Raw genomic sequence first — 23,606 nt, 5'->3', positions numbered from 1 at the left:
AGGGTCCCCCCCTGTGTGACAGCCACTTAGAAGACGAGTGGTTCTGCCCACTGTGCTCTCCTTGAGTTGCTACTCAAGACTTGGAAGGACGATTGTGTCTAGTTGGGCTGCCAGGAGAGGATCCAGACACAGATGCGTGCACACACACACAGACACACACACACACACGCACACTTGAACAGCAGAAGCCAGGTGGAAAGAAAGAAGAGAGATCATGCCACGGAGCACAGTAAGGGAGGGAGGAACAGAGAGAAACAAGAAGGGACAAGAGTGCCCAAGTCCTGTCCCTAGGGAGGCCTAATGCCCCTGTTCCACAGGGAAGTCAGCACATTCCCAGAAACCAGAGTGCAGAGAAGCCACTCACATCGCTGAAGATGTTTTTCCTCCATTGAGTGTTAGAGCCGCTATCCATATTCCAGAAGCGGATGGTATTGTCTGAGGAACAAGTCAGAAAAGTCCCGGATGGCAGGCAAGCTCTGTGGTCTTCAAATTCAGGATACACCTACAGACCCAGGGAACAAGGCAACACTGCGATGACAGCTGATGGACTGTGACATCTGGGTGGAAACCGAGCTAAAGCTTCAAATGGTGCTGAGCTATGCCTAGCTGGGACTTGAGGAGGAAGATCAGAAGTTCACTTCAGACTTACCTACATACTAAGTTCAAAACTACCCTGGGCTTCAAGAATCCTTGTCGCAATCAGGAAAAAAAAAAATTTGAGGACTACATGACAAGATCCTGTTCTCAAGAACACAAGGCAGGAGCAGTGACGCACGCCTTTAATCCCAGCACTTGGGAGGCAGAGGCAGGTGGATTTCTGAGTTTAAGGCCAGCCTGGTCTACAGAGTGAGTTCCAGGACAGCCAGGGCTATACAGAGAAACCCTGTCTCGAAAAACCAAAAAAAAGAAAAGAAACAAAAAAAAAAAAAAAAAAAGAAAAAATAATCAAGCATCAGCTGGCCGTCACTGCATCCAATGCACCAAGTGACCAAATGCTACAGAAAAAGAACTCCCCATCCACGTGAGCGGGCCAGCTTTTGAACTGATAGCATGAGGATAGCCCATAGTGAACCCTTCAACTACGAAATGGACCTGCACACTGAAGCTTAATACCTGCTAACAGACGGTTAGCTGTGCACAGCTCTCTCTTTATGTGTGAATATTGTCTGCATGCATGTACACTGTGTGCATGTAACGCCAACTAAGGCCAGGAGAGGGGGATCTCCTGAAACTGTGGCTGAGGCCGTCACGAGCCGCAACCACACCCAGTACTTTCAAGAGCAGCACATACTCTCACCACTGAGCCAGCTCCCCAGTCTCCACAGAGCTTTCGGCCTACCTTCTTTCCTTTCACTTGTTCTCTTTATTACAGGGTCTCACTTTCGGTACAGCCCTGGGATTTGCTGGCCTGGAACTTGCTATGGCCTTAAACTTAGAGGGATCTGGCAGGCTCTGCATTCAGAACACTGGGATTAAAAAAGCATGTGTGGGCCACCAACCCTGTCCGAGTTTTTCTTTTCTTTGAGATAGGTTCCGATGTATCCCAGGTTGGCCTTGAATATTCTGTACAGCCAAGGATGTTCTTGAACTCCCAATCCACCTGCCTCTACATCTCAAGTGTGGGGATTACAGGTGTGTCAACAAACCCAGCTCAGCTTGTGTCTTAACACAATGGCTAAGAGAGTTCTCTAAGCTCTATGGAGAATACACACGCTGAGCCCAAAGGGGATAGAGCTGGACAGAGAAAAGGGAAAGAGGTCTTACCTCTACATTCCAGACAAAGGAGCTGTGGAAGAGCTCTGACCATATCTTAGTGACTTCATTAATGTCCTTGACATCCCAGATGTAGATACTGTGGTCTTTGTAAACACAGGATAGCCACTGGTGGATGGGGTCAAAGGTCAGGGCCACTGTATCTGGGTAGACTGCTTCTGCTTTTCTGTGGAAGAGGAAGCTACCAAAGGCACACGGGTCAGTCCCCTCAGCAGCAGTCAGCCACACGGGTCAGTCCCCTCAGCAGCACTCAGCCACCCGTGTCTTTGTGTCAGGCCATCTTCCTACTCCAATCCCACTTCTTTGTCCTCTTTTCTTTTCTTTTGCTTCTAATATAAGTTGCAAACCCAAAGTGCCTGTCTGGCTCAGAGAGCACATTCATCTTCCTGAAACTGACTATATTTATTATTTATTGCTACATTAGAAATGAAAGTACAGTCGGGCGGTGGTGGCACACGCCTTTAATCCCAGCACTTGGGAGGCAGAGGCAGGCGGATTTCTGAGTTCGAGGCCAGCCTGGTCTACAGAGTGAGTTCCAGGACAGCCAGGACTACACAGAGAAACCCTGTCTCGAAAAACAAAAACAAAAAAACAAAAAAAGAAAAAAAAGAAAGAAAGGAATGAAAGTACAAATGAGAAATTACATAAGCATGCAGCTTCAGACCATGAAAATGGTGGCACCCACTGTAGTCTGCAGTTGTGCAAGGACCACAACCTTGATGGTCACCAATGGTGGGATGATCAACAGCATCTGCTACCTGCAATTTACACACCAATGACAACACTGACAGCATGAAGCCAGGTGTGCTGGGCATACCTTTGATCCTACCACTGGGAGGCAGGGGCAGGCAGATCTCTGATTTTCAGGCTAACCTAGTCTATAGAGTTCAAGGATAGCTAGGGCCACACAGAGAAAGCCTCTAAGAAGAAGTGGAGGAAGAGGAAGAGGAGGAGGAGGAGGAGGAGGAGGAGGAGGAGGAGGAAGAGGAAGAGGAGGAGGAAGAGGAGGAGGAAGAAGAGGAGGAAGAAGAGGAGGAGGAGTAAGAAGAGGAGGAAGAGGAGGAGGATAAAGAAGAGGAGGAGGAGGAGAAAGAAGAGAAGGAGGAAGAAGAGGAGGAGGAAGAAGAGGAGGAGGAGAAGGAGGAAGAAGAGGAGGAAGAAGAGGAGGAGAAAAAAATGTCTGTATCACATGTACGCTTGGTACTCATACGTGGGTGCTGGGAACAGAACTCAGGTCCTTGGGCAGAACAGCAAGTCATCTTAATCACTGAGCCATTTCTTCAGTCTCTTTAGTTGACATAGGACTCACTCCACAGCTAGCCTGGTACTCCCTTTGATGGCCTGTGGGTGTGAGTTGAACAAGGGTGGCCTTGAACTCACAAAGATGTTACAGGCACATGCCACAATGGCCGGCTGTATTACTGATTATCATTCTCTCCCCATTCCATCCAACCCGAGATCCTGTCCATTTCTGTCCAGAGGGAAAAGAAACATATCCCCCAGGCCTCCTCTCTTCTCTGCCTCATTAATAACGGATCCAAAGCAGCAGTGCAAAGGGCTGAGGCACAGTCTTGAGGCCTTGGGTCTCCTACAAAGGCTGCAGTACTTGTTGTGTGCCACTTAATTCCCCCAGGAAAAGCAGCTTTGTTTTACAGATGCGAGCTCAGAGGGGCACACTGATGGTATGGCGGCACAGCACAGTGTGGGAGGGGGAGCTAGGCAGTCTGGCTACTGCAATATGCCAGGATCTGTAGCTTGCTCACTTTCCTTCTCTCCTCTTTCCACACCCAGCTATTCCCTCACAGCTTTCTCTTGGAGAAGTTGCTGTCCTTGGAGCTAACAATCTCCAAAGAGGCAGCCCATCATGATTAGATACACGGGCTACTTCCCACAAAAGACTTGCAACAAAGGGGACAGGCAGCAAGCTGGCCCTCCCCTCCACTCCAGACATGGCATTCATAGGATTCTGCATTCGAGGGCTTACCATGCAACTCCCTACAGCTAGCCCCATGAACCTCAGAAGAGACACAGGCCCACCCAGCTGTTCTCCGTCAGCATTCCAGCCACCCAGTCACCCCCAACCCTTTGCTAACTCTGCAACATGCTGCACCGTTTTTTTTTTTTTTTTTTTTGGTTTTTTTGAGACAGGGTTTCTCTGTGTAGCCCTGGTTGTCCTGGAACTCGCTCTGTAGACCAGGCTGGCCTCGAACTCAGAAATCCGCCTGTCTCTGCCTCCCAAGTGCTGGGATTAAAGGCGTGCCCCACCACCGTCCGGCCCATGCTGCACCATTTATACTCGCTATTAGTGACACCACTGGCTTCCTGTTCCAGCTACTTAGTAGCCACAGCCCCGCCTAGCCTACTTCTAAGTCACAGCTCTCTGCTGACACTGTTTCCATGGAGCTCCCTCCCTGCATGGAGGCTTCCTGGAGCAGTGGTTTTGCTGCCAGTTTTTTGGGTTTGTTTGTTTGTTTGTTTTGGAGGCAGGGTTTCTCTGTGTAGCCCTGGCTGGATCTCACTCTGTAGACCAGGCTGGCCTTTAATTCAGAGATCCACCTGCCTTTGCCTCCTGAGTACCAGGATTAAAGACGATAACCACGATGCCTGCATGGATGCTGGCAGTGACGTTCCCGGCCCAGATCCCTGCTTCCAGACTTGAGCTATCACGGAGTAGCTGCCTAATAGATGTTACAACCCAGGGGAGCACGTTTGCTTGTTACCATTCCTGCTCTGAGCACTTCTTCCCTGATGCAGGAGTGTCCCCTCACCCTGAAGCTTGCCTCTGGAGTAGGTCTTTTACAAACACATGACACCAATGCTCAGAGCCAAGACTGGGTATGAGCTCTCAGTGGACGGATGTGAAAGCATGGATGGATGCCACCCAACAGATTCTGGATAGACCCTTCTTCCCCCAGTGTAGGACATACCTGGAGTCCAGTCCCTGGGCCACGTCTACTCCCAGGTAGTGCGGTTTGGGCAGGTTGGTGAGGTAGAGTAGGCTGTGGGCCTGGAAGATGCGGACTATCCCGTCTGTGCATCCGCAGAAGATCAACTCGTCACTGACACACAGGCAGGAAGACAAGGAGACCTGAGGGCATTGTATATGGTTTTGACATACAGCAGCAGTCACCACTGACAACGGGCCAGTGCGCAGACAGAGGCATGGTTGGGGCACAGTTGGCATGGTTATTCACAGAACAACTTAACCGTGTGTAAAAATTTGTTGGGGATGCAGAGATGTCTCAGCAGGTAAGAACACGTGCTGCTCTTTGCAGTGGCTCTGGGTTCCAGTCACAGCACACGGTGGCTCACAGCCACCTGTCACTCCAGTTCCAGGGGCTCTAATTCCCTCATCTGACCTCCGCAGGCACCAGACGCATAAGCGGTGCACATGCACACGTGCGGGCAGAACAAGCAAACACAGACAATAAAAAGAAGGAAATCTGATAAAAGTGCGTCTGCAGCAGACAGTGGCGAGTCACTTGTAGCATCTGGGCTGATGTTTAGACCAGACACACAGACAAAAGGGGTGTAAGTGACAGACTCTACACAAACTCCAGTTTCCTATAGGGATTTAATTTATGAATCATTCAGTGCTCGGTTAAAGTATGTGTGTGTGTGTGTGTGTGTGTGTGTGTGTGTGTGTGCGCGCACGCGCGCGCGCGCTATTCATGGTTTTGTTTGTTTTCTGAGACAGGTCTCACCATGGAGCCTGAGACAGAGTGGTATTTTTGGCTATCTTCTGGCCTCAGCCTCCCAAGTGCTAGGATTAAGGTGTGCAACACCAAACCTTACCAACAAAGGGGATTTCCTTACAACAACAGTGGTGCTGACCAACTGGACTAGAAAAACTGAAGTCAAAGGATCACAAGTTTGGGGCCAACCAGGGCCAACCTTGTTTTAACAGAAGCAAACAAACAAAATAGCTTTTAAGTTGCTTTAAAGTTGTTTAAGTTCTAGAAAAAAAAAGATTAAAAGAAAAATAAGAAAAAGATGCAGTGGCTGAAAAGAGTTACAAGTGCTGACTGCTCTGGAAGAGGACCGGTGCCTGGTCTCTAGTGTCTGCAGCTCAAGCCCACCGGGAACTCCAACACCCCTGCATCCTGCACCACCTGCTGGCCTCCATGGGCACCTGCAGTTATGGGGTGACAGAGGACCAGAGTTTGGTCCCTAGTACCCACAGTGGTCAGTTCACAACTGTAACTCCAGCTCCAGGAGCTCTGACACCTTCTTCTGGCTTCTGTAGGAACCTACACTCATTTGCACAAACTCACGTATACACAAGTAAAAATAAAATCATTTTTAAAATGATGTCTAAGTTCCTAGAAGACAAATAACATTTGGAACACTTCCACATGCTGTTAGCTCTTAAGACAAGTTCTGGGGACAGTGACCGAGGCCAGCCCAGAAACTGAGCAAAAAGCACACTGCTTCCATGTGATGTGCACTGCCAGTTGAGAACCTGAGCTTAGAGCCTGGAGCGGGTTCACAGCGTGGACTCAACTTTCAGGTACTGGGAGAAAAAAACCAACGCTGCAATTTATTAAAACACTGACCTTTAAGTCTAAGGTTTTACAGATTTGCACAGGCTTTTCTTTTTTGACAGAAAAAAAATTAGTAGGCTCATCCCTTAAACTACACAGAAAAGAAAAAAAAGACTCCTGCACATTATCTCCCGTGACTTCCTTGGCCACTTTGAGGAAGTTGGCATTTTCATTTACATTTTTTCCTGATTTATTTATTTGTGTAGGAGGAAGGGATGTTCTGGCCCCAACATTGGCACGTGTGACAGTGAGAGGACAGTCTGTGGGAGCAAGCTCTCTCCTTCCAGTGAGGGTCTCCAGTTGCTGGGCTTGGAGGCGGGCACACTGACTGGCTCAGTATTTGCTTTGACAGATGAGGAAACAGCTGAGGCTCAGAGAGGGAGAGTCACACACACGAAACCTGTGCTGTCAGCCACTGACACGAAGCCAAGCATGGCGGTGCACACCCGCAATCCCTCAGGAGGCTGAGGCAAGAGGATTGTGAACCTGGGGACAGACTGAACTTCACAATGAAGGGGACCCTGTCTCAGAGAAAACACAAAATACCTCAGCCTCTCCCCAGATCATCAGCAGGTGCACAGTGGGGCACCCCTCCATACACAGAGGGAAGCAGAGCCCCCAGTGGGCGGCCAGCAGAGGGGAGGTGGGTACCTTCAGGTTGATCCACTTGTCCAGCACCCTCTTCTCATTGAACTGGCAGAGGAGGCCAGAGTAGGACACACAGAAGGTATTGCCTGCCATCCGGCCCCGGCCGCAGGCCACACCACAAAAGATATTGTTGTGGAGTTCACCCAGGATGCCCGAGCGCCCTACCAGGGGCACTGTGCTGGTCACCTGGAAGTGTAGCAGGATAGGTTAGAGACTATGTCCTTGCCTCGTGCCTATGTCCTCAACAGGGTCATAGTAGGTTCTTTACTGACACAGCTGAAAAGGGGGGCTTTAGAGAGTCTTCCACATGGAGGAGAAGGAAGAAAAGCAGAACCCATACTTGGGACAGAGGGGCCAGAAGGTAATGGTCCAACAGTGAGCTCTGGCCTAGGGCCAGAGTCCAGCAGGATTATTACTCAGCACCGGGATGCCCAAGAAGCTAGGTGGGAGACCCTGCCTCCAAGTCTCAGGTAGACGCAGGAAGCACGCTGCTGGTGACTCTGAGACCTGACCAGAATGGGGGAAGAACTCACCTTGGCCTCAGTAGAGGCTTCCAAGAACCAAAACCTCACATGCCGGTTCCCAACAGTGACAAAATAGCTGCTGTCCTCAGAGAAGGAGAGGGCGATGACTCTACACGACACCTTGTTGGAAGCCACCACAATGTCTTTCTGGAAGAGCGGGCACAGAGCAGCTCACGCACCGCCCACCCGTGCTCTCCCTGCACGCTCTCCCATGTTCTTGGACCTGGCAGTGGGCTAAACTCTAGGGAAAGCTGTATGCAACTCTGGTCATTCCTAGTTCCCCAAAGAGCCGACAAAGAAAGGTCCCAGGGAAGAGCAAGTTTCAGAACTCCCACCAAGGGCCAAGCTCTACAGCCACGCATTGGAAATGCTAACAGCTGGAAGTATGCCCATCACACAGAGGGCTGCGGTGGGCTAGAAGCAGACTCAGGACTTCAAGTCCTGCTACAGCTGTGACAAAGCCCGGCCTCAGAGCGCATGTCAGGAAGCTGCAGCTCACACAGAGAGGCAGATGCTGGGAAAACCATTTTTAGGTGAAGAAACAGTCAAGGCACTTGTCTATGGTTGTAGCTAGTCAATATAAAAACAATGCTTCTGTCATAACCTTGCGTGTGGGTGCTTGGATCCCCGTCTGTTCCCTATACCAACACAGACATGATGGCTCAAACTCTACCTTGTCACAGCTGACCTCGGGGACAGGAACCTCACTGTAAGCATGGTGCAACAGCAGGCAAAGGCTGCCAGTGCTCCCTAATGCCCAAGATTTTGGGTGCTGATGACTCCCTGCCCGCTCACACACCCACGCATCCACTCGGTCCTCACCTTCCAGTCCCACACGTTGAGGACCATGTCATGCTGGTAGCCCATGGACACGATATGCTTCATATTGGGGGAGAAGGCCACACAGGCCACACCGTACTTGTGGCCCAGCATCTCCGCCACCTGAGTCTTCTCCTCCACATCCCAGATGCGCACAGCTGGCCGGTGCCCATTCTGGGGGTGGGGTGGGGGCGGATGAAGCCATTACTATCACTGAACTATGTGTAAGGCAGTGTGGGATGGTTTGTACATGCTTGGCACAGGGAGTGGCACCATTAGGAGGTGAGGGTAGAGGTGTCACTGTGGGTGTGAGCTTTAAGACCCTCATCCTAGCTGCCAGGAAGCCAGTCTTCTCTTAACAGCCTTCAGACAAAGACGTAGAACTCTCAGCTCCTCCTGCACCGTGCCTGCCTTGCCCCCACCTTGATGATAATGGACTAACCCTCTGAACCTGTAAGCCAACCCCAATTAAATGTTTTTCTCACAAGAGTTGCCTTGGTCACGGTGTCTGTTCACAGCAGTAAAACCCTGACTGAGACACAGACGGGGTAGAAGGCCTGTTTACACTGAAGTTGGCACTGCTGTAACTTGTTCCCAAAAGCCACCTCCCCTATGAGCCATGGGGCTTGTCTAAAACCAAGAGCCAATTCAGGGATTCCCGAGCCTGCTGGAAGCAGAAGGAATGGTTCCCACACCTTTCCCACCTGCTCAGTTGAGACTCACCTCTCCTGTCACTATGTACTTCCCATCCGGGGAGAAGGCCAGAGCACTCAGGGACTTCCTGGGGACAAGCAAAGGGGTTGTCACTGATTCCGCCAAGCACTGTGCTCTCGCTATTCTACCCTCTCCTGGTCCCCCAGGTCGGGGAAAGGCTTGGAGAGACAAGTGCCAGCAGCTTCTACACAGCCACTGTAGCCTGTGTGTCCAGCAGGGCACTCAGGGAATGGACAGGAGCAAAGGTCTTCTCCTTCCACAACACCAAACCCAAACACTACAGACCCAGAATGGAGGCTCTGCCTCCTTACCCCAGGTGGAGTGAGCTTTCCAGGACCTTATCCACCTGTGACATAGCCCTGAAACTCAGGTGCAGGAAATGGTACAGGTTTACTCTAACTAGAGGAGGGGTGTTCATGGGTGGACCCTGGTAGACAAGGCGCAGATACAGCTCATTGAATGTTCTAGAAATCCCCAACAACTGCACTGTTTCTAATACTCGGTGTGGTGCATGAATGCACACGGAGGCCAAAGGTCCGTCTTCAGTGTGGCTCCTCAGACGCTATCTGCCTTATTTTCTTGGGACAGGGTCCCTCACTAGGATGTAGGGCCAACCAGTTAGGCTAGGCTGGCTGGCCAATGAGACCCCAGGGATTCCCTGTCTCTCTCCCTTTCTAATACTAGGAATATAAGCCCATGTCACCGTATCTAACTATGTATGTGGGTCCTGGGGACTGGATTCAGGTCCTCAGGCTTGCGTAGCAGGACTTTACACACAGAGCTGTCTTCGGCCAGTCTCCAATACTCTTAACTAGTATGAACACGGGCTGACTGGCAGGCAGGACTTGGAAGCAAGCCCACGCCCAGACTGTACAGCGTTAGCTCCTCCTTCGTTTCAATCCTGTTTTTACACATTTTGTTATGGTTTTCTTAGACAAGATCTCATTGTATAGCTCAGGCCTTACTTCACAATCCTCCTGCCTCAGTACCCTAAGTGCTGGAATTACAGGCTCGTGTGGCACCCACCTGGTTTCTATGTGAGCCTGACCACCCCATAGGTGATCTACCGTCCTCCCTGGCCTGTGTATGCCAGCTAGTAACTTCTCTTTCCAGTCCTTAGGACATCCAGCTCCCTCCCTAAGATGCAAGGGGTGGGGCGGCTTCTGCTGGAGCTTCCCTTTCCCTTTCTTGCTCCCCTGCACCCAGCACTTAGGCCCATGCCTGCTCTACTGTTACCTGACTCTTCGTCTCTGCTGCCCCTCTGCCCTTGCTAGTGTCCCGGACACGAGTATCATTACTTCCTTGGTCTCGCACTCAGGGAGGCCTTCTGATGCAGCTTCCCTGTTCTCTTTCCTCACCCCGCCCCCCTGCAGGCATTTTGCTCTCATAATCAGCCAGCAGTCTGCGGGTGGGTTTGTGGTCTGTCTCCCATGCTGTCTAGAACTCTAGAGGCAGGTCCTTGTCTCTGCTCACTGCTAGGTCATCGACACCTGGAACAGTACTTAGCACAAAGCAGGTCCTGTAAACATGGCTGAGGGAGTGAGTCACCACCCATGAACACCTCCAGGCTCTGAGGGGAAGGGGATTTGAACCAGCACCCTGGTCCCCCAACCCTGTCCCATGCCCAGTCCCAGCCTACCTGGTAGTATTAAATATATGTTGCTGCTTGTTCTCCTTGGGGTTCAAGACCACCACCACACAACTGGGGAAAAGAAGAAAACAAGTCTAAACTGGGGCTTTGGATAAGCACTGGGCCCAGAGACGATTCTCTCCCCAAAGAAAAAGCCACGTGTCAATAAGGCGCCCTCTGGTTTTGTTGCTGGTTTTTGTCTCATCATGTTGCCTAGGCTGGCTCCGAACTCTTGCCTCTGGGGCCTGTGCCAGGAAGCTTTTGTTTTTTCATGGTACTGAGGCTAAACCCAAGGTCTTAAATACGCTAGGCAAATGCTCTACAACTGGGTCGCATCTCCAGCTTTTATAAGGCTTCTTCAAGCAGAAGATACTCTTTCTGCCCTCCCCTTCCTCTAGATATTAATGCTGAGAAATCTTGGGCACTTGTCAATATTAATATAGTCTTAAACTAAAACAAGCACTTCCTTTGTGGGGACTGTTCTGGCAGGCCCGAGGCCTACACAGACCTTACGGCTATCACTGTCTTAAATCCTCACAGTTGTCAGGTGAGGCCAGGGCGATTTCTGTCTCCTTTATTTATATCTGATTTAGAGAACTGAAGGCCAGAGATGGGCAGTTCTTTGCACAGGCCACCCAGCAGGTCAGAAATGGAGTGGGGACGTGAATGTGTGCCCGCTGGATTTAAGAGCTCAGCTTGTCCTCAATCTTAGACTGTCCTCAAGGTCTCATTAACAGATACCGTTTGTTACTATGAGTCTACCGGGCCCTCCTATCTCCCTGGGGAGGCGAAGAAGCTCTTTCACTGCCTAAGCAGTGCGGGGGTAGACAAGTATCTCTGCACTAATCTGGATCTCCTTCAGTTCTCTCTACCCAAATGGCAGTGTATTCCTAGGGAGAAGCAGAGGCCCTAAGAAGAGCATATGCAGACGGGCTTGACATAAATTTGGGTTTTAGCCACTTGAGTTTCCCTTAACTGCTACCACCTCACATCTGATTAAAGCTTTCTAGGCACTGCCTTGCCCCATACGACTCTTGTCAAGATCGGTCTGTGGACTCCCCTCCACAGCCCTCATGAGGAGCAGCCTTCTACAGACGGGAAAGCCAAGGCTCAGAGAGATGTTCCAGTGACGTCAACTCCAAATCCCTAACCCGTGACCAGCCACTGAAGCCCACACATGTGCTTACCCTGCTAAGTAGGCCACATGGCCTGTGCTAGGGTCACAGGTTAGCCCGCTGCTGTTCTGAGCTGTGATACCAAGCACCTTCTCAAGTGTTACCTGCAAAAAAAAAAAAAAAAAAAAAAAAAGGGCTGTCAGAAAAATACCTGTTCTAGCAGCCCCACACTGCCCGGCTCCCTCAGCCACGAGTCTTAATTGTTGCTGCATTCCACGCGCCATCTGAGCTTCTGAAGTCATCCTGGTTACCAGCAACTAGCACCTGACCTTTGACAGCATTCCCCTGCCTGCTGCAAGAGGAACAACTGCTAGCCACGAAGAAGCTGGGCCTGCAGGGGACGGAGAACGCCTGGTGACAAGGTGACCTCTGACTACGTGTCAAAGGATGCTGTGGAGGAAAGACCTGAATCCTGACCATCTGTGGAGAAGGAAGCGTCACCATCACATTTATTTACAGATAAGCCAGAGGGTCCAGCCGCCGGAGAGCAGCACCTGCGGAGTGGAAACCGAGACACTCCAGTCCCAAGGCCAGCACTTCAGGCCACACAGGGCAGACACAACACTGAGCAAAAGCAGACTGTTCCCTCATCAAACTCAGTCTCAAGTTTCCAACAAGTAGAGAAACAAGTCACAATTAAAAAAAAAAAGTTTTAACAGGTTGAAGATACAGCCCAATAACAGAATGCTTGACTAGTATGTATAAGGCCTTGGGGTTTGAGTTCCAGCACTGAAAAAAAGAAAAGGAAAACAAATTTTTTTCTATTTCGAAACAAGGCCTATTTGTGTAGTCCTGGCTGTTCTGGAGCTCACTATGTAGACCAGGCTGGACACAAATGCACAGAGCTCGACCTGCCTCTGCCTCCTGAGTGCTCAAATTAAAGAAAGGCCTATACTGCCATGCTCAGCTAAAAGATATTTTTTTATCTCACAATAAAATTTATGTGCCAGAACTCCATCATGGTTGCTAAAACAATAAATAAGAAACTACAGACTAACAGAATTATGGTACTTTCATGTGCACTGTTAGAATATACTGGTTTCTAACTACTGTAGAGAAAACCGTTCTCTGTAGTAGCCGGCCTTTGCTACTTTGTGGGTTCTTTCTTCCACCCTACTCCACCTCTCTTCTTCCACCCTTTCATCTCCCTAACACTAGGAAGGAGAAAGAAATGGGTTAGAAGGGAAGGGAGGTATTATCAGACTACTTCCTGCTGATTAGAGGTGTCAAGTTCATGGGCTGGAGAGATGGCTCAGCGGTTAAGAGAACTGACTGCACTTCCAGAGGTCCTGAGTTCAAATCCCAGCAACCACATGGTGGCTCACAACCATCTGTAATGAGATCTGATGCCCTCTTCTGGTGTGTCTGAAGACAGCTACAGTGTATTCAAATATAATAAATAAATAAATCTTTAGAGGTGTCAAGTTCCTTGGGGCAAGTTTGATCTTCATTGGCAGGACATCTGATTTCTTCCTTTTGTCTCTTTGGACAGGAATGCTTGACAAACTGCCAACCAACCACAACCAGCAGCAACCAACTTCATCCAACCAACAACTAGCCAACCAGCCCCTTCCATCAGGGCTCTAGCATTTATGTATGCTCTGAAAGGTTACCAGAATTCAGAATGTCATACACTCCCAGAAACCAGGTGCAGCTCTCAAAACTATGCCCCTGCTGCTTTGGACAATCTGGAGCACCCCCATACCCCACACTGGGGAGTAAAACAAAGCTATTCCTCTAACACTGCTGTGTTTTTTAAAAAACCAAAATTCTCACCACACTTCTCAAGTCCAGGCACTAGCCTCAGAATTGACAAGCAAACACAGGAATGTAAGTGCTAATGTTACTAATTTCTTATCAGACACTGTGCTCGGCCTCTGAGTAGGGGGCTCCTTAACACTCATGGCAGCCCTAAAATACAACCACCACTGTCACCCTTCAGATGAGCGAACAAAGCTCCAGAGCAGCTACCCGTCTAGAAAGAGGAACAGCCAGGATTCTGGCACAGACAATCAGGCCATAGCACTCAGGGTTACTTAGTTTCACTGGGCTTTAGTGTAACAGGACATTTTTAGAGCACAGCTTTTGCAAGCCAGATGATCTCTGGGATGTGCTTTCAAATGAGAAACAAATGACATAACACAAAGCACAGTAACAGCAGTGCTGACACTAACAGAGCACCTGCAATGGGCCTGCCAGGTGTTGTTCTGAGGCTTGAGAGCCGGGAAACCACAGAATCTCACAGGTGATATGATGTACTTATTACCTATGAGGAGGCCAGGGAAGGCGTCACACATCTGTGATTCCATTTCCATTGGGAAATGGGAGGAGTGGAAGTTTAAGGGCAGTTTGGGTTATAATAAGATGTATGTTGTGGGGGATTCTACATCATTATTGCTTTACAGCTAGGGTAACTGAGGCACAGGAAAGTTCCTACCTTGCGACAAGGACCAGGACTAATATTTAAATTCAAGCAGTGGAGTCTGGAGGCTATGCTTCAAACTGCCTTACCGTACCCTCTCTCTCTGTGCTCCTGGCACTTCCTACATATGGTGGAAGGACACCCAGGCACTTTCAGGAGCATGGAAGGGCCCTGGGAGAGTTACAGGGGGTGTCTCTAGGCTGAGATCCAAGAACACTTCTCTGGACAGCAGTATTCAGGCTAAGACTTGAGGGATGAGAAGGAGCCAGAGAAAGAGTATAGCAAAACACCCAAACCAAGGACTCATCCGATGCAAATCCAGGAGGCAGGAAGGAACTTGCAACTTCAGGCACAGAGAAAGCAGGCCAGCATGTTGACCTCAAGGAGAGGGAGAACAGAGAAGGTAACCCAAAAAGATCAGCTAGCGCTGGGTACAGTAGCCCAGGCCCTCAATCCCAGCACTAGAAAGACAGAGACAAGTGGATCTTTGTGTTCCAAGGCCAGCCTGGTCTACATACAGAGTTCCAGGATAGGCAGAGCTACATAACAGAGAGACCTGGTGGGCAAGGGTGGCTGGCCTAGAACCCAGAAGTCTGGGGAGACATTATCTGAGGCACCAGAGGGGAGAAAGAGCCACCAGAAGGTGCCACGGATCCATCCTTTATCTGGAAACTGTGTGCGCCAAGGGCACAGTCACAATCTCATCTCCCTTCGATTCCACAGTATGGCTGTCATCTCCACTTCACAGAAAGACCGGTGTGTCCAGGCGATGACTAGAGAACCACTCTTAAAGTGTCACTAGGGAGTGGGGGTTGAAAAGCTGGCTCAGCAGTTACAGTGCACCTGTTGTTCATCCAGAGGATCTAACAACCACCTGTAACTCCAGTTCCAGAGGCTCCGAGAAGAGATCCTCTTCTGGACTCCTGAAGCAGCAAGCACCCCTGTGACACACAGACACAATATGGAGGCAAAACACACATACACAAAGAATAAGGAAACTGTAAAATAAAACAGGAAAAAAAAAAAAACCTTTCTTCCCCAAGACCCTTGTAGGTTCTGGCCGTCAAGAGTGTTCTTCAGGACTGAAGAGCAAGAGAGGACACTGGAAAAAAAGAATTTTCCCTCAGACACAAGGGCACCATTGATTGACTAGGCTGTGGTCGACAGCAGGTTTCTTCTGACCAGATCTGATTGAGACTTTAGTGTGACAGAAGGTAAGGGGCACCTATAAGCCTACCGCCAGATTCCATTGGCAGGTCTCAAGGGGGCTACATGAGGCCCCACCAATTTTGACCAAGGCATGTGAGGTTAAAAAAGGATCAGATGGGGTGCTCACAGCCTTTCTAGAATGAATGGCTCACAGAGACATTCTGTCAGTACACATTGTGGCCTTTATAGACCAGGCTAGTAGATACCAGGAAAAAGCTTCAGAGGCTAGAGGGACTACAAGATAAGTCATTAACTCAAAAAAAAAAAAAAAAGATAAGTCATTAAAAGATTTAGTATAGGTTGTTGAGGAAGTCTACCATAACAGGTAGACAGAGGAAAAAAAAAAGAAAGATAAAAGAGAGATTAAGAAAAAAGGTAACAGAAGAAGAATTTACAGAGAATCTTGGCTACAGTTGTTAGGGAAAGCAGAAAAGGGAGACTCCAGTTGAAGAGAGATAAAAAACTCCTTGAAAAGGACCAGTGTGCACATTACAAGTAAAAGAGCCACTGACATCAAAATGTATTCATGGGCTACCTGAAGAATGGCGGACCCAGAGATGGGCTAGGTATCCCATTCATTTATGGTCATGCCAGACTGCCCCTACCCTCTGTTGGGGCGAGACTTACTCTCCAGGATGGGGGCCCAGATACACTTCCTGCCCGATGGGCTGCAACTAACTGGCCCAAAAGGAGAGCCCATGGGTGGAGAAAAGACTTCTCCTACCAACCCCTGCCGGGAGCAGAGACAACCTGCTTTACAGACGGGAGCAGTTTTCTCCATGCTGGTCAGAGACAAGCTGGTGCTGCTGTGGTGGATGGCACAAATGTCATCTGGACTGAACTTCTACTCCCATCACCCGAACACATCAGTGCAGAAAGCAGCTTTAGAACTTGGGGATGACAAAAAAATTAACATATACACGGACAGCAGGTATGCCTTTGCCACAGCCCAAGTCCACAGGGCTATGTACCAAGAGAGAGAACTACTTGCATCAGAAGAAATCTTAGATCTCTTAGATGCCCTGATGAAGCCGACAACTGTGAATACTATTCGTTGCCCAGGACACCAGAAAGGAAGAGACTCAGTAGTTCGAGACAATAACCAGACAGATCAAGTGGCTCAAGAAGTGGCTATGCAGGAGCCTGTCTCAGTTATGGGCCTACAAGAGACACCCACTGGAGAATGGGACTAGATTAAGAGATGGCCTCACTTAAAATACATGGAAGAAAAAAGGACTCAGATTGCTAGCCACCCTACCAAGTATTACCTAGAGAAAAAAGGACAATGGTGAACACAAAAAGGAAAAACTATGCTCCCCGAAAAATAAGCAAAAGACTTACTAGGCCAAATGCACAGATAGACTCATTTCAGAGATAAGTGCATCCGAGCAGTCAAGGGATCTCAGATATATAATAGACCTCAGGTTTTGGGCCAGAAAAATAAAACAGTGTAAGGTATGCCAGCAAGCAAATGCTTATGTGGCCAAGAGAAAATAGGACAAAATACCTAGAGAAGAACAGCCTAGAGTATATTAGAAAGCCGATTTTGTAGAAGTCAAGCCAGAAAAATATAGATACCCTCTAATATTTGTAAATATTATCTCTAGATGGATTGGGGCTTTCCCCACCAAACAAAAAACAGCTACTGTGGTAGCCAAGAAGACATTAGAAGAAATCTTCCCAAGGTTTCGAGTGCTCAAGGTAATCAGATCAGATAAAGGTCTTGCTTCTGTTTCTAAGGTAAGTCAGGGATTGTCAGAGATATTGGGGACTAATTAAAAGGTCCATTGTTTATACAGTTCCCAGAGCCCAGGGCAGGTAGAGAAAATGAACAGAACTCTAAAAAGAGACCTTAACTAAATTGCTCTCGGAAACTGGTGCTGGCTGGGTGGTGCCCCTTGTCCTGCCCCTGATCTGAGCCTGGAGCACCTCTCCTGTGTGGGACCCCCACTCCCTTGATTCCAGCTCTTGACTCATCCCCCAGAAATGACTTTTCAGCTGATAAGGATCTTATGGCTCAGTTGTAAGCTTTCCAGATCAGCCACCAGGAACTGTGGGCTACACTTAGTGCCCTGTATAACTCAGGTACTCTAGAGGTTCCACACAAGTAAGCAAAGTGGAAAGGGCCGTTCCTGGTGCTGTTGACCATGCCGACCTCCACTGAAGTAGATGGAGTAACTGCCTGACTTCACGTAACTCAGACCAGCACCTGCATCTGATGCTGACTGTAGAGCAGCCAGACACCTGAGCACCCCCTCAAGCTCAAGATCACCTGCCATTCTACAAGGCCAAAGAAACCATTAGATGGCTACTGTGTATCTTCCCTCCTGCGCTGAGCCTCAGCACCCCCCATAACCTTACCAAAGTGACTTGACAAGTACTCTCAGCCACTGGAGATGTGGCTTGGTCCACTACAGTAAAAGGCCGCCATGTGTCAGACAGCCAAGACCTTGTCTTTGATCCCTGTAAGTTAGCAGCAGGCCTTGACTCCTGGGATATCCTCACCCTAGAGACATAGGGGTGGAGGTTACCAAAATGTCAGGAATAACAGACTTTTGCATCTAAACCGTGTCCCAGAAACAGCCTTAGAGGGTGGGGCTTAGGGTGCGCACACCCAAAGTTAAAGAGTGTCCTATGGGAAGCCCCATACATGTGTGCCCCTGAGATGAGAAAAGCCGACAACAAGCCCACCTACTTTTTCTGTGCTATCTAAGGGTGTAAAAAATTGAGAAGTACATACTAGAGACCATTTAGGGGGTGAGAAAAGATAGTTAAAGATACAATGACAAAGATACTGAAGAGACTAGCTGAGAGAGAGAGAGAGAGAGAGAGAGAGAGCGAGAGAGCTCAAAGTTGGTTTAAATCCTGGTTTAATTCCTCCCCCTGGTTTATCACCTTTTTACTTTAATTGGGCCCCTGTTGATTTATTTTACTTATTGGGCCTTGTATTTTAAATAAGTTGGTTGTTTTCACTAAAGATCACATTAATACAGTACAAGTTATGATGTTACAACAATATCATTCCCTTAGACAAGAAGAGATCCCATTTCAAGACTGAAATAGTCACAAGAAAAAGGGGGAAATGTGAGACCACCCTGACAAATTCGCCACACCAACCAAGGGAACAGAAAGGGCATTTAGAGACACAACCATCCCGCTGGTCAGGCTGTTCCTGATAGCAGGGAGAGAGTTAAAAAACAACTCGGAGAAAAACTGCACAGTGTACTGATTAGTGACCAGCTGTGTCCTTCACAACCCTGGATAAACACAGCCCACCAGAAATAATTGCCTGAGTGTGGCCAGTAAGTTTAAAGGCTAAACAAAGTGTCCAATTAGGTTTAGACAAGTCTTGCTGTTGCTTAAGTCTGCCTATGCTAAAGTATAAAAGGCGTGTGCTTCAGAAATTCAGGGTCCTTCCTCCTTGGAGAGTGAAGTGACCCCGATGCGTCGGAATAAAGATTCCTCTTGCTGATTGCATCAATCTCGGTCTCCGTGTCTCTGTGCACTGCGTGTCCCAGAGCTGAGACTTTCCGGTCCAACAGGGAAATGTTAACAAAACAGGGGCCTGGAAGAGCACACCTTACCCTGAGGCGCCACAGAGGAGGCGGGGCAAGAGCTAACAGCCCCCCAGACCCGGCTATGGCACTCGCGTTTTGGGCCTTAGCCCTATTCCAATAAAATCAAAGAAACACTGGAATGAAATGGTTAAGTGTCTTAGGTCACTGAACAGTAAAGTGAGACTAGGGATGATCTGTAAATGCAAAACATTTCCCGGGAGTTAAAACTAAAAATAAAGCAATGTGACAACTCTGGGTGGGGCCAGGAAAATGGGCGGTACCAAACGCAGAAGCCAGGACGAACCAAGAGGGAAAAACCTTTGCCAAGGGGGCGGGGCTTCCGGACCAGGAGAGCCTGGGAAGCCGCCTGCGGGAACCAGAAGTGACGGGAGGGACCGAGGCCCCGAGGCGGGACCCAGGGGGCACAGAGAAGCCCGGAGTTGGGTAAACAGGGCGACCAGCCTCTCACCCGGTTCTGCACAGTGTCCTCGGGAGCCGCCGCGAGTCGCGTCCGCCGCCGGAGGCAGAGCGGTGGGGCAGGAGGAGGGGAGGACTGGTTTCTCCGCGCCGGAACTCCCGCCATGACAGAGGACAGCTTTTCTATCGTGTCACTCCGCGCGTAACCTCCGGCCGCTAACGCAGCCATCATGCTGTCGGAGACCAGCGTCCGTTACGCTTAACAGCCGCCCGGAGCCAGCACTCAAACAGCGAATGGCCGCGGGAAAGCCGGCGCCGCCGCCCATTGGACGGAGTCGGCAACCCGGCTGGCCAATCGCGAGGCTGCCGGGCGAGCTCATTGACCAATGGGAGCGAAGAGGCGGGGCTAAAGGAGGGTGGGGCCACGGCCCGTATTTCACTGCTTACTGAGGCTTGCAGCTTTTCTCTCCTTGCCTGTGCATTCTCTATTCGTAGACACACAGCTTTGAACTTTTACGAGGCTAAGACCTCAACCTGTCTTTTGCCACAGTCCCGGGAGATTATTCAAGCTGTACCAGTCTCCCGGATGTAGGGGTAGGGTGGAGCCAGAGAGCCGTGGACGTGGGGTCTCGAACACCCCCGCCCTACCTTTGCCTTTGCAAATGGTGGGGATTAATTAGGATGGCGAAGGTTGTAATCAGCCGCCCTCCGTCCCGTGATTGGGGCGTAGCCGCCGTAGCACGAGGAGCATCTTGTACGCATGCGTCCTCCCCATCCCATGTTGCAGTGTTGCTCCTCCGTGGGATGCCGTGAGGCGGACGGATTCCACGGGGGGCGGGACGGCTTTCGGCCCAGACTTATGTGCTACTGCTGACTGGGCAAGGCTGGCCGGGGTGGGACAGCTACACCTAAGTACAGCGGGGCGCCTGGGCACGGACGACCGGCCTGGGAGCTTCGACACGTGAGCGCAAGCATGGGGCGTGGCTCTGGGGGCGGGGCTCGATCGGGCTTTGGAGTCTGGAGCTTCTGCTGTCAAGGTGCTGGTTTAGGTAGTTCACTACCGCGATGTGAGTGGAAGGGTGAGAGGGATGTGTAGACACGTCATTCTCCCTGTTCATCTCCTGGTTTATTTTTCTCCTTAACCCGTTTTCTGTGGCACATCACAGGTTGAGGTACCCAATATTGTCTCCACTACAAGAATGTCAGCCAGTTCTCTGGAGCCAACAAGCTTTATCTCGTTTCCTGCTATTCCTAGATCGCTAGACTAGTGTCTAACACATATTATTGTCCATCTGATGTTTGTCGGAAGGGTTTGATTTTTTAGCCCAGAAGTCTGTCAGGGTTCGGGAATCGCTGCACAAACCGCTCAGAAACCTATCTCAGTTAAACAGGGCTGGTTTACTGAACACACACCCCAAGACTCTTGATTACTCAGATCCTGGAGCTGTAAGCTACAACCTTGAACATTTTCTGGGGCCAGCTTATATAGCGAGAAAAAAAAAAAGCATAAGGATGCAGGGAGGGCTGCAGGGTGGTTGGCTTTCCCAAGTTTTTTTTAGTAGTTAAGACATAACAAGCAGTTCAGGCTGATCTCTGTTTTGATGGGTTTTGAGTGAAGACTGCAGATGGGGAATTTCTAAGAAGAAGCTGCCTTAGAAAATTTATGGTCCGGCCAGGCGGTGGTGGCGCACGCCTTTAATCCCAGCACTTGGGATTCTGAATTCGAGGCCAGCCTGGTCTACAGAGTGAGTTCTAGGACAGCCCGGGCTATACAGAGAAACCCTGTCTCGAAAAACCAAAAATAATAATAATTACGGTCAACTTGTCCTTGCTCTGAGCCAAACTATTTTTTTCTGTGTCTACAGTCAAGTTGCTTTTATGTCAGCAAAATGAACAAGATGGCTGCCAAACCTGAAACATGAGTTACAGCTGAGCTAGCAGGCTTCATCAAGTCTGTATTCCAGCTCTCCTTTGAGGGACTCCTGCAGGGGAGAGAGGGTCAGGGGAAGCTTTACGTAAATCAATGAATGTGTTTAGATAGATTTTTTGACACTGGGTGTCCTGTGACTGTTGGCTCACACATGTAATGTGAGCACATGAAAGCAGGAATTCAGGGTCATCCTCAGCTCCAGTCTGAGGTGGAAACTTAAGGGTTTCTTGGAAAGTCAGTAGTGTTGGATGATATTTTGCTGGGGCAAACACATGAAGGAACATTTTGTTAAAGCGAACACAGGTGTGAAAGACTAGGGGTGACTCATGAAGGAACGTTTTGCTGAAGCAGACACAGGAGCAAAGATATTCTGCTAAAGCAAATATGTGAAAGGGCACATGATAAAAGGTTCTTCAGGCTAGAGAGATGGCTGAGTGGTTAAGAACACCCTCTGCACTTCTAGAGGCTCCGAGTTCAATTCCCAGCAACCACATGGTGGCTCACAACCATCTGTAAGGGGATCGGATGCTGTCTTCTGGTGTGTCTGAAGACAGCGACAGTGTACTCGAATACATAAAATAAATAAAAATAAATAGATTTTTTTAAAAAAAGGATTCTTTGCTAACGATATGCATGTATTACATGGCACAGTTGAGCGGCATTTGTGGAGACTCCATGGAGAGAAACGCACCAAAAAACTTCAGGTGATATACTGCCATTTTTTTGCCGCTTCCTTGGCAACTGACTCCTCTGGCTGATTAGATGCACGGGCAAAGGAAAGCCCTTGGCAAACGACTCCTCATGGCCACATCCACAGTATCTCATCACCTTCTGACTAGACGCAGCCACAGATAGCTGCCCACTAACCTGGCCTCCAACAGCAACACACTCGCAGGGCATTTCTGTGCCCAGTACCGCCTGCATCGTAACAGCAGTGAGGAGAGTGTGCACCAGCCAGATGACGTCCTAAAATTCAGTGTGCTTTGTTTTGTCTCTCCTGTATGTTTTCAGATAAGGTCTTAGATAGCCTGGAGTGACCTCGAACTCATGAAATTAAAAATAACTCGGGAGCTAGAGATATGGATCAACAGTTGTTTTTTCTTTTTCTTTTCGAGACAAGGTCTCTCTGTGTAGCCCTGGCTGTCCTGGAACTCACTTTGTAGACCAGGCTGGCCTTGAACTCAGAAATCCGCCTGCCTCTCCCTCCCATGGCTCAGCAGTTAAGAGCACTGTGTGCTCTTCCAAAGGACCTGGGTTCAATTCCTAGCACTCACATGGCAGCTCCCAGCTGTCTGTAACTCCAGCTCCAAAGAATCTGACACCCTCACACTGATGCACATAAAATAAAATAACACTTTTAAAAATATATAGTGGCTGGGCAGTGGTGACACACACCTGTAATCCCAGCACTGGGGAACCAGAGGCAGGCAGATTGTGAGGTCAAGGTCGGTTTGGTGTACAGAGTAAGGTCTCAGACAGCCAGGGCTACACAGAGAAACCCTGTCTTGAAAAATACCAAAAAAAATTATGATTACATGTCAGGGAGGTGCACCTGAGTACTGATGCTGGCAGAGGCCAGCTGGAGGAGGTGTCCGGAAGGTGTACGTGACGTGAGTGCTGGGGACTGAGCTCTGGTCCTTTGCACAACTGGTACAAGCTTAGAGCAAGCCTAGTGACCTGAGTTCAGACCTTGGAATCCACGGTGGAAGAAAAGGACTCCTGGAAGTTGTTCTCATCTGACCTTCACACATGTGGACATGTATGGTCTGACCTTCACATGTGTAGACATGTATGGTCTGACCTTCACACAGGGAGACATGTATGGTCTGACCTTCACACAGGTAGACATGTATGGCATGTGCCTGTCCACCTGCATTTCTTTCCCCAACAATAATAATACTAAAGTAAATAATTTTTTAAAAAGGAAAGAGGAGCCAGGTGTGGTAGTGCACACACTTAGTTAATCTCAGCATTCAGGACGCAGGGGCAAGTGGATCTCTGTAAGTTCGAGGCCAGCCTAGGCTACGGAGTAAGTTTCAGGACAGCCAGGCCTACATAGACCCTATCTTAACTACTACCACCCCCCAACAAAGATAGGAAAAATATTACCCAAAGAGGTTAAAGAGCAGGCCTGGTGTCAAGACGCACAGGAAATGAAACACAATAGGAAAGGGCTTCTGGGAAGTAAGTTGAAAGCTTGCCTGGGAGCCAAAGAGAACATTCGCCAGTCCTTCTTAGGTCCTT

The 23,606-nt window shown here is 49.3% G+C and overlaps 1 protein-coding gene across 2 annotated transcripts in view; it reads right to left on the bottom strand.

Moving 5' to 3' along the window:
• The window catches only part of Wdr62 (WD repeat domain 62), a 41,559-nt gene extending 21,827 nt beyond the window's left edge, over positions 1 to 19,732 (bottom strand). The window contains exons 1-10 of one of the 2 annotated variants that reach the window (XM_028787593.1): positions 19,485 to 19,732; positions 11,840 to 11,931; positions 10,662 to 10,724; positions 9,032 to 9,089; positions 8,312 to 8,482; positions 7,499 to 7,636; positions 6,969 to 7,151; positions 4,701 to 4,861; positions 1,765 to 1,954; positions 365 to 502 (exon numbers count right to left, since the gene is read on the bottom strand). In XM_028787593.1, the coding sequence (XP_028643426.1) occupies positions 365 to 502; positions 1,765 to 1,954; positions 4,701 to 4,861; positions 6,969 to 7,151; positions 7,499 to 7,636; positions 8,312 to 8,482; positions 9,032 to 9,089; positions 10,662 to 10,724; positions 11,840 to 11,931; positions 19,485 to 19,664 (1,374 nt within the window). In that variant the 5' untranslated portion in view covers positions 19,665 to 19,732. The remainder of the gene's footprint in view (positions 1 to 364; positions 503 to 1,764; positions 1,955 to 4,700; positions 4,862 to 6,968; positions 7,152 to 7,498; positions 7,637 to 8,311; positions 8,483 to 9,031; positions 9,090 to 10,661; positions 10,725 to 11,839; positions 11,932 to 19,484) is intronic. The other variant, XM_028787594.1, reaches the window with a different exon arrangement.
• Between the last annotated feature and the right edge of the window lie 3,874 nt (positions 19,733 to 23,606).

This window comes from Grammomys surdaster, unplaced genomic scaffold (genome assembly GCF_004785775.1).
Source record: "Grammomys surdaster isolate TR1022 unplaced genomic scaffold, NIH_TR_1.0 125671, whole genome shotgun sequence".
Taxonomy (NCBI): Eukaryota; Metazoa; Chordata; class Mammalia; order Rodentia; family Muridae; genus Grammomys; species Grammomys surdaster.
Note: the sequence above shows the minus strand (reverse complement) of the source record. Positions and strands in the feature narration are given on the sequence as shown.